This window comes from Eimeria acervulina, genomic scaffold, assembly GCF_000499425.1.
Source record: "Eimeria acervulina Houghton genomic scaffold, Eah_scaff290, whole genome shotgun sequence".
NCBI classification, from domain to species: Eukaryota; Apicomplexa; class Conoidasida; order Eucoccidiorida; family Eimeriidae; genus Eimeria; species Eimeria acervulina.
This window is the reverse complement of record NW_013547900.1, coordinates 22,385-32,347: the sequence shown is the minus strand read 5'-3', so window position 1 is coordinate 32,347 and position 9,963 is coordinate 22,385. Positions and strand designations below refer to the sequence as shown.

Sequence of the window (9,963 nt, the reverse complement as noted above, 5' to 3'; positions counted from 1 at the left end):
CCTTATCGAGCAAGCTGCCTGTCTGTACACAGCAGCTCACCACACTGTGAAGTGCGCGTAGGTCGCCTGTTGGAGATAGGTGTTTTGTTCTGTGATCAATTCAGCAGCTCACAACAGAAAAACACATGCGCTGAAGGGCTTTTGTTCAGTGTCCATTCAAAGCCCTTCAACTCCCAACAAAAAGCGGCGGGCAGCTCGCAGCCAGCTGCTTGTTCTCCCGGTTCCCGCTGAGCTCCAGACGCAACTGAAAGATCAAATGAGTGCTGATCGCAGTTGGTTTAAATTATGGCTGAAAACCTAATATTCCCTAGCAAGGAGAAGAAGGACGGGTGGACGCGAAGCGATACATAAAGCTGAACGCCGATGACTCAGGGACACAGAGATGTAGTACGGGTGTAGACAGAAGAAGCCGTCGGTGGGACCTTGCAGATGATCCACGTCCAAGCAAAAGCTTTTAATTCAAACTTGAGGGGTGTACTTTCTCATGATTCCGAATAAAGGACTATCTCGCGCTCCCTGTGGGCCGCTTGGAGCTGTTCAAGAGAGCAACCAGCAGATGCGCAGCAGATGATGGAGTTCAGAACTCGTTCGTCATGTACAAAATAGGAGAAAGTTTTGAACACCCTTACGCTGCGTTGAGATAAAGCATGGAAAAGTGAATGCGGCGTCATGACATCCACAGCGGGCAACGAACCAGGACCGGTGGATCAGTGGAAGGTCGCGGCGTAAACCCAAGGGAATACGAGGCAGAAAAGGCCGAAACTTGACGCATTAGACACTAAATAATCAAATACAGCTCATGCAATGCAGATAAATGCAAAAATACTCCTTCATTTTGCTGCTCCTCCCCAAGCAAGTGATGGCGCAGAAGCCACGGAGCGACGACCGCGGAGCCGCTGCTGCTCCCCCTCCGCCTCTGCCTTGGCAGTGAAGAGCAGAATCCAACTAAATAAAATTTTCTTTGGTTTCAATAGCATCGAAATGAGTCATGTGCTGAGTTTAACTGGTTTTCGTCTGTGGGAACACCGAATACACCCCCGAAGACCCAGGGGATCCAGCCGCCACCATCGAGCCCTCCTCATCTCACCTGTCGGTCTTGAACCCCCACACTCACACGTCTGCAATAACGGCAGACAAAACCACAAAAACCCCTTTTATACATTCAGATAAGTATTTAAGAGCTTTCCCTTCATTTGCCCTCCCATATAGTTGTTTTTGTGCACTCTGCCCCAGACGGCCACCAGAAGTAGCCGTCTTCTTCCGGGCAGGTTGGCGTTCGGGGCGCAACAACCTGCTGAGCAGAAGATTGTTGTAGGCCCAGCTATTGAGACCAACGGGCACACACCTCTCAAGTCTTACCAGGTGATAGTAGATGGAGCACAGCCAGCAAACTAAAATCTATGAACTCAGAATATTCACTGCGTCGACAGCAATCGCCCTGACTGGCGCATCCTGTGAGTATGCTGATCGGCAAGACAAAGTGCTTAACAAGCACACTTCCGCTACCCTCCAATCCCAACAATGAAGCGGCAAAAAATAAGAAACCCAACGAGCCAATAAGGGCAGCGCGTACGGGAGGTTGTGTGCGCGACTGTAGCGCACTGGTGCTCAAATTGGTCCTCTAGCGGCCTATCAAGCAAAAATATTAAAAGATAAAGTCTTAGCAGAAGTGAATCTAGTAACAGTAGATAGAAAAAGAAGCCTTGAGGCCAAGGCTGCTCAGCAAAGACCCGTGATCCGGGGCTGGCTGCGAGGTTGGCACTGCCGCCCAGGCGCCGACCCGCTAAGGGGTCATGCAGGCGGACTTCTATTATTCTTGGTTTTTCTTTTTAAGATTATGAGATACGAATGTGGTTTTTAAGGGTTCTGCCCGTTTTTTTGGTTAATCAATGGAAGACTCGCTTCGCTGAGTGTAGCGATAGTTATAGGGTGCGGTCTGTATTGGGTAACACGGACTAACAGCCGTGGATGAGAGCTGTGTCAGTACAACCACTGTCCTAACCTTCACCGCCTACGCTTATGCCTGCTACGCTTATGCCTATCTGCTACAGATACTGATTCTTACTATAAAGTCAAGGCAGCCGTCGAATTACTGATAAACTTCGTTGAGCAGTTAAACGAGTAGAAACTACTTCGCTTTTGATTGCCCGGACTGTAACGCACGTTCTCAACTTTAGCATAAATGCCATGCGTGCTCCTCTGGTGTGAAAGACGGTTATTTTCTGGCTTGGCATTCAGGCATGCTTACTCAGTCTCATGTTCCTTTGGTCGGTTGTTCCGGAAGCCGGATTGCCCCTTTTTATGCGCTCCCTCGTGCAACTCGCCCACGCACAAGCAACAACAGGTAAAAAATTGGTCCTCATCTTCCCGACGCAACAAAACCACGTTAGAATTACCGGTTGCACTCGTGGATTCTACCAGCCAACATAGATACATATACTAGGGCATATACCGTCTATCAGAGAGAACTTGTGCATCTGCCCTCCCAGCAGCAAGGGTCGCCCATCTTGCAGGAGGAATGTTCTCTCCAGGCGTCCTGGGCGAAGCGGGACAAAGTCGTGGGGATTATATGTGGAGGATTCCAGTCATTGAGTGCAGCATGCTGTATTTTTTTCCCCTTGAGAGCAGCACACGCTCTCGTCTGCCTGGCCGCTCAATTACGGGTAGGTGGGACGAAGGCGGGAGAAGGGCCAGGCCGTCGAAGAAAGAAAGGGAAAAAATAGCAGGGAGGAAACGGAGAGCGACTTCTGGAGAAGAAGTTTCTAACTGCTACTGCTGCTGCCAGCCCCATGTTCCTGCGGCGGCCCTGGCCTTCCACCGGTTATTACGACACTTTCTCCTTGGCACCTGAGTTCCGAGGCTCCGTTTTATTTGGGGAGCCAAAGCTAATCAAAAACGATCAGTGAGCCGCTGCCAACAAGCCACATCAGTGCATGTGCAGATAGGGGATCAACCGCCCCGTAAGGCTCGGCGAAGCTCCAAAATACGAAAGAAATGAAAGTGTAATCGTAGGTACAGGGAGGCCCACCAGTTGGGGTGAAAAGTTATTGGAGCTGAAGACCATGAAGGTAAAAAGAGATGATATCCTCTAAGTGTGGCCGAGCATGATTAAACAACAGGTTTTACGCTGCCTAAATTCACGCGGGCCTGTGCACGCCCATCCATGCAGCAGACGCCTCTGGGTAAATGTTGTTGGCTGCGCAGCTGCACTTTCTGCTGCTGCTGCTGTTTCGGTTGGTGCGCCAGCTTCTGCCGAGGACGTGACTGTTGCCTCTGCTGGTGTTGGAGTGGCTGCTGCTGTGGGTGCTGCGCCTGGGTCAGCTGTTGCATCACTGGGTACTGCTGTGCATGCAGGGCTAGAAGCAAAGGAAGTCGAGTGAGAGATATTCAAAGGCAGCGCAAGCGGAGTGAAGCGGAGCGGCAGGGAGCCTCCCCCACCAGTTAAGGTGGCGTAAGGTAAGGTGGGTATATTTGGCGCTAGCTGGAAGAATGTTGCAGTGCGTCGCATCACATCTACGCTACAGCTGCTGTGGCCGTTGCTGTTTGTGGCCCCTTAGTGCGTCCACTTCGCCGCACAAGGCTATTGTTACTTTTTTTCTTTATCCAGAGACTGTTGGGGTCTGCAAGAATAAGGGTAAAACCCCCGGGATACACTCATGGGTGTCGCAAGGTGAAGACTCCCCACGCTGCAGCGGTGCTTCCCAGGAAGCCATTGCCTTGGAACACGAAAAAACTAACAGTGCTAGCGACGGTAATGCCGGTAGCTATAGATAGAGGCAACGGCGCTGATCACGGAGTGGAAAAATTAGCGGCAAAAGCCACCTGGATATAACGATGTGAGACTCTTTAGGCAATACAGAGTTCGGTTACCAAATGGTTGCTTGCTGCCCAAATTTAAACTGCGCCACACATACGCGTCGCCACTAATTGGCGAAGTGCGCCTACATGCTCCTAAGACGTTCTTTTGCGTAAGGGATCCTCAAAGACCCACTCGGTCTGTCACCTTGCTGGGCATTTAACGCAATATTTTACTTTTCTGTAACCTCTGCACGACTCTACACAACGCGCCGAAGCTAGCTGATCTACACAAGCCAGGCGGCGGGATAGCAAAGTATTTCCAGCTAATACCGGCATGATATGTGGTCAGATACGGCACTCTGCGGCTTCTGCGTGGTTTGCGGAAGAGCATCCCACCCTATAATCAATTAATCTGCAACGAACTACACCCCAAGCGCATCATTGACAGCCACACGAGGCGGGGGTAATGCGAGCTCCAAAAGGGCGCCCATCTATAAAATATACAAAAGATAATAGCTTTTTCAGTGGGGGTACAAGGATATCCGTAACTTGGGTAGTGATCCAAATCTCAGCACAAAGGCAGTACAGGCGAGCACTTAGGAAGAGTAGATACCCATGCAACAAATCAATAAATAAATAAACAAATAAATAAATATATATGTACAGAAAACAGTTAGTATAGAAGGATGCCTTATTCGTACACCCGCTCTGTAAAGCACCTCTCCTGGCAACCCCACATGCAAGCACAACCAAGCCCCAACTCGGTGCATGCACGAAGCGTACAGCTACAGCCCAAGTGGCATTCAGTGCTCAGCATGCGGTCACCTTAAACTATACGCACTAACCTCTGTGAGAAATTACTGCATACAACTCTTCTAGAAACCTGTTAGCCTCCGAGAAACAGTTCAGGTACAGTGCAAGTAGCAGTAGGCGCGCCCGACGGGGAAGCCGATCGCTAATTAATAGCAGTCTGTTGCCCTAATATACTAAGTTTGCATGGAGGTATAACTACAAGAAAGTGAAATAACCAACCCACTCCCCAGCTAAAGAACGTAGCGACATATACGTTGAAGGCCCTCTATCCTAGTTTGGGCGAGGAGGCAATTACGTGGTTCGGGGGGGAAATGTAGTATATTTGAGGGTTGGGAGTGGAAAAGCAACGTAAAAAGAGTCCTTTTAATAGTAATAATATTATATATAAAGGCAATTTGTTGGTAGCTTGCGGCTGGGCGCCCAACGCCAAGAACAGCAACAGTAGCAGCCGAACTGGCGGTGTACGTACACCTCGAAGAGGGTTGGGTGCGAGGGCATTGATGCGAGTGAAGAGTATAATAAGTGATTGAATTTGGAGTTGAATTTGTTTGCTAAATTGGTGCAGATCTTTAAATTCAGGTGTATCGACCCTGCATATCGAGCAGCAGCAACGGCGCCCCCTCAGTAGCCCAGCCGGAGCGCACGGGGCGGCGGCTGCATGAGTGTTTGAATGTTGGTTGAGTTTATGTCTTTTAAAAGGACAATTTCTTGTCTGGTCCTTTATTTCCCTCTATATTATCCGTAAATTCCGTCTAAAATGTCCGCTTACGGAGTCCCTACTGCTGCTGCTGCTGCTCACAGCCCCCACACGCCTTTTATACCCGCAAGTGCACAGGCGCAGCAAGGAACAACTACCTCCGTGTACAGCACAAACTCAGCAGCATTTTCAAGCCCCTTTGCAGATCCAACCAAAAAGACAGGATTTACCCCTCCTCAGCAGTACGATGCAGCCAGCGCAGCAGACCCTCAAACATACCCTCACCTGGCGGCGTATGCAGGCGTTGATGTCTATCAGCATGCTGCTGCTGTCAGCAACACAAGCGCAGCAGCGCAGCAGCAGAAGCAGCAGGAAGGCTCCGCCTTCCAGCCTGCCATGGTAGGTCTCTCTCTGTACTCCCCAGGGCCCCCCTTCGTCATCATGGTGCAGGTTCTTTACTCCCAAATTCCTGTTGCAGTGTATATACTCTGCTGCACTTTATGTACCCCGCATGCAACAACCCCTGCAGCATGCTGCTGCTGCATTTGCTGTTTCGTCTGCTGCTGCATCTGTTGCTGTGTTTTGTGCTGTGCTGCGCTGTGCTGCTGCTGCTGAAGCCTCCAAGCAGCACCGCCTACGGCTCCGCCTTGCATAGTTCTTCGGTTCTAGCGCAGCAGCAGCAGCAGCCCCAGCAGCCGCAACAGCAGCAACAACAGCAGCCGCAGCAGCCCCAACAGCAGCAGCAGCAGCAACAGCAGCAGATGACGGCATCTGAGGAGGAGGCAATGGCCTGCACACAGGAAATAGCGCATGCATTCGTTTATCAGTATTATTTAATGCTACATGAAAACCCTAGGGATATCTACCGCTTCTATGACGAGGACTCGAAGGTAACGAAATTGCAATTCACTTTTGCTGCTGCTGCATCAGCAGCAGCATTAGCAGCAGCAGCAGCAGCATTAGCAGCAGCACTAGCATTAGCAGCTGCAGCACTAGCAGCAAGATACAGGTTTTCGTGCTGTATGCGCATGTGGAGTGTTTGCTTTGCCTTGCATAGAGATGGTTCTGCAGTTTGGTTGTTTTAGAAGTTTGAGGTGTATGCACAGCTTCGGGTGTATGTACAGCAAGCCATTGATGCAGCAGGCAGTAGACGTAATGCTGGTTTCTTTTTATGTTTGTTTATTTATTTGTTCGTTTGTTTGTCTGTTTTTATGTTGATTGTTTATGAAAATAGCTATTAAATAATTGATAAATAGGGCGATCTGTGAGTATTGAACAAATGCATAAAAGAATATAAATGCATATCTGTATCTACCTATATGCATATATATATATATGCAAATATATATATATATATGTATTGTTTATTTGTTTTTTTGCAGCTTCGAAGAGTAAGCGATCGTAACTCTGCAGAGACAGAGCGTTGGAGTGTACGTGCAGCTGGTTTGTCTGCAATAGTTGCTGCATTTGAGCAGCTGCAGCTGCAGCGCCCTACATGTTTAATACGAGATATTGAAGCAGAAGAAGCAGAGAACGGGGGCATCCTTGTCCTCGTTACTGGCTGCCTCAAGCATACACCCGATTCAGAAGCAAGAGAATTTGCTCAGACCGTCTTGCTCGCCAAGATGAAGCCCCCAAGAGCTGTACGAACCCTAAACCCTAAACCCTAAACCCTAATCCCTAGTAGTACAAGTAGCAATGCCTCACGAAAACCCTAAACCACTGGCATAAAAATAAACTTACAACTCATAGTAATTGAAGGCTGTTTTTTTGCTGATTATTGGGGTGTATGTACACTTAAGCTTTGTTTTGTTTGTTTTGTTTGCTTTAGGGCTGGTATGTGCATACGGAGATGTTTGTTTACCTCGATGCGGTCGCATCAGAAGCAGCAGAAAAAGCTGCTGCTGCTGCAGAGGTGAAGAAGGAGCAACAGGCAGAGGTGCAGCAGCAGCAGCAGCAAAACAAAGCAGACCGCCGGCAGCAGCAGCAGCAACAGCAGCAGCAGCCGCAACAGCACGCCGAACATGAGAGGAAACGACAGGAAGAGCAGCACTTAGAGCACCAAATGCAGCAGCAGCGACAGCAGCAGCAGCAGCAACAGCAACAGCAGCCTGAGGCGGCGGGTGAGGCTGGAAGAGCAGCTGCTGCCAGTGCAGGTGCCCCTGAGGAGGAGCCAGCAGCAGCAGCAGCAGCTGAACAGCAGCAGCAGCAGCAACCTGTAGGGTCAGAGGGAGCAGCAGAGGGGAGCAGGCATGGAGGCGCAGATACCCAAGGAGCGCAGCAGCAAACCCAGCAGCAGCAGCAGCAGCAGCCCAAAGCAGCACAAAAGAGCCGCAGCAGCAGCAAGTGGCAGCGACAGGAAGAAGTGGATAGGCAAGAGGAGTCCCCTCGTAAGCATAATAGAAAAATATATATATATTATTTATAATGCATGCATTAATTAATAATTTATAATCTTGTATATAATTTATTTTTTGTTTCTACGCATTCGAGTCTCTTCTCTCTCGCGTCTGAGGGTAGCAGTTTGCTGCTGAGTCTTCTTAAGGGCCGTATATACACATAAAAATAAATTAAATAAATAAATATATATATATATATATTATGCAGCCCTTTATTTAATTATTGCTGCATGCAGCTGCTTGCAGCAACACTAATTATAAAGATAAACAATTTTCTATTGAGTGAAGGAAATAACTGTGGGCATTACTCAGCAGCTGCAGCAATCGTTCGCTTGCTGCTGCTGCAAACCCTAAACCCTCATTTTCTTCTGGGTGTTGTTTGGTTCATGAGCTTCGGGGTTTAGGGTTTAGGGTTTAGGGTTTAGGGTTTTGTGTGTTTTTGCAGACTGGCCTAAGCCCGGACAGGCCCCACAGAAGGTTCCTTCTGCTGCCGAGCAGCAACGACAGCAGCAGCAGCAGCAGCAGCAGCAGAAGACCAAGCAGCAGCAGCACAACTATGACCCGCAGAGCTTTGCGTACAAAGTGCTGCAGAACGTCCGCCCAGTGGCACAGGTGTGTCTGCCAGCAGCAATTGCTGCTGCTGCTGCTGTTGTTGCTGGTGCTGCTGCTGTTGCTGCTGCTGCTTACCTTGCTGCTTGTTTTATTTGTTTAGTTTTACTGGATTTTCTGCTGCTCCTTATGTTTGCTGCAGAGGGGCTTCGCTGTCCCCGCACCTTCTTCGGTGGAGACAGCACAAAAGCCGAATGGGCGCGTGCCTCAAGTTGAGCAAGGAAGCAGCAGCAGCAGCAGCAGCAGCAGCAATCAGCAGCAGCAACAGCAGCAGCAGCAGCGGCGATTGATAGTGTTGGGAGAGATTCCTGGTTCTATGACAGGGGAAGATTTTAAGAATTGCGTAGCTGAGGCGCTAAAGAATTTCAATAGGGGGAGGTGTACAGACACCCGAAGGCCCAACGGGCGTTCTTTCGGGGTTTTGTTTGAAGTTGATTCTGCTCAAAGTGCTTCATATCTTATTGATCACGGCCTTAATGTTGGCGGCAGAACTGTATGTCTCTCTTCTTTTTCTATTACTCATCTTCTTACTACCCGCACCTTATCACCTTCACCTTCTTTGTTTTTGTCTGTAACAACAAATACTTCTATTCAGACGCACACAGGAAATACAATTATGAGCGTAATAGTTCAAGCAAATGCTGCTTTTGTTATAGGATAAATATCTTATTATTCAATCATATAATATATAATTATGTTTCAGTGTAGTATATATATATATATGCATGTTGTATCATATATATATATATATATATATATATATATATATATATATATATATATATATATTATGATGACAGTGCATTTCATGTATGGATGCATATTATCTAATATATATTTATATGTTTATATGCATATATATTTTTATGTAGAAGGAAAATGTTCAAGCTAAAATGAATTGGGGTATAAAGGGAGAGGGACAGAGGCTGGGAGTTGCTGCTGCACTTTGGTGCTGACTTGCTGTGTTTGTTTGTTTTGTTGTTTGTTTTGTTTGTTTTATTTGTTTTTTTTTGTTTTGTTTGTTTGGGTATCCGTTGTGGTTGTTCTATTGATTTAGGGTTTAGGGTTTACGGTATAGGGTATAGGGTTTAGGGTTTGTGGTTTGTTTGCAGCTGCGCGTTGACTTCGTACGGCCTCGTGGGAACGGCGCCCGTGGGGGTCGTTCAGCAGGAGGAGGTCGAGGTGTGGGGCGGGGTGGGATGGGGATCGGGATCGGATCCCAGGGTCAAGAGGAGGCGGCGGGAGACGAAGGCGAGGGCCAGTGGACCGACCCCACAATGAAACGGAGAATGCGAGGAGGCAATGTAGCAGCAGCAGCAGCAGCAGGAACAGCAGCAGCAACAGGAGCAGCAGCAGCAACAGGAGCAGCAGGCGGAGGATGGGGGAGGGGTAGGGGAGGAGGAGGGGGTATAAGAGGGGGCCAAAGAAACTACATGAAAAATGAATAAATATATTATTTAACTATTTAATTAATTAATTTATTTATTTATAAACAAATGCAGAGAGAGAGCTAGGAGATGAAGAGCTGTATAGGAGTGGTGAACACAACCACTCCGACGTCTCTTCTCTTTTCCTTTACTGTTATTATTATGTATATTGTTATATTATTATATTATTATTATTATTATATTAGAATATATTAATATA

General features: G+C 48.0%; 1 protein-coding gene across 1 annotated transcript; it reads left to right on the top strand.

The window, feature by feature from the left end:
• Nucleotides 1–5,368: 5,368 nt before the first annotated feature.
• EAH_00031050 (ras-GTPase-activating protein binding protein, putative) lies at nt 5,369–9,764 on the top strand (the record flags this gene model as incomplete). Its single annotated transcript, XM_013392427.1, has 7 exons — nt 5,369–5,707; nt 5,926–6,198; nt 6,691–6,951; nt 7,140–7,698; nt 8,153–8,319; nt 8,459–8,809; nt 9,429–9,764. The coding sequence occupies 7 exons, from the start codon at nt 5,369–5,371 to the stop codon at nt 9,762–9,764; spliced, it is 2,286 nt and encodes a 761-aa protein (XP_013247881.1).
• Nucleotides 9,765–9,963: the final 199 nt, after the last annotated feature.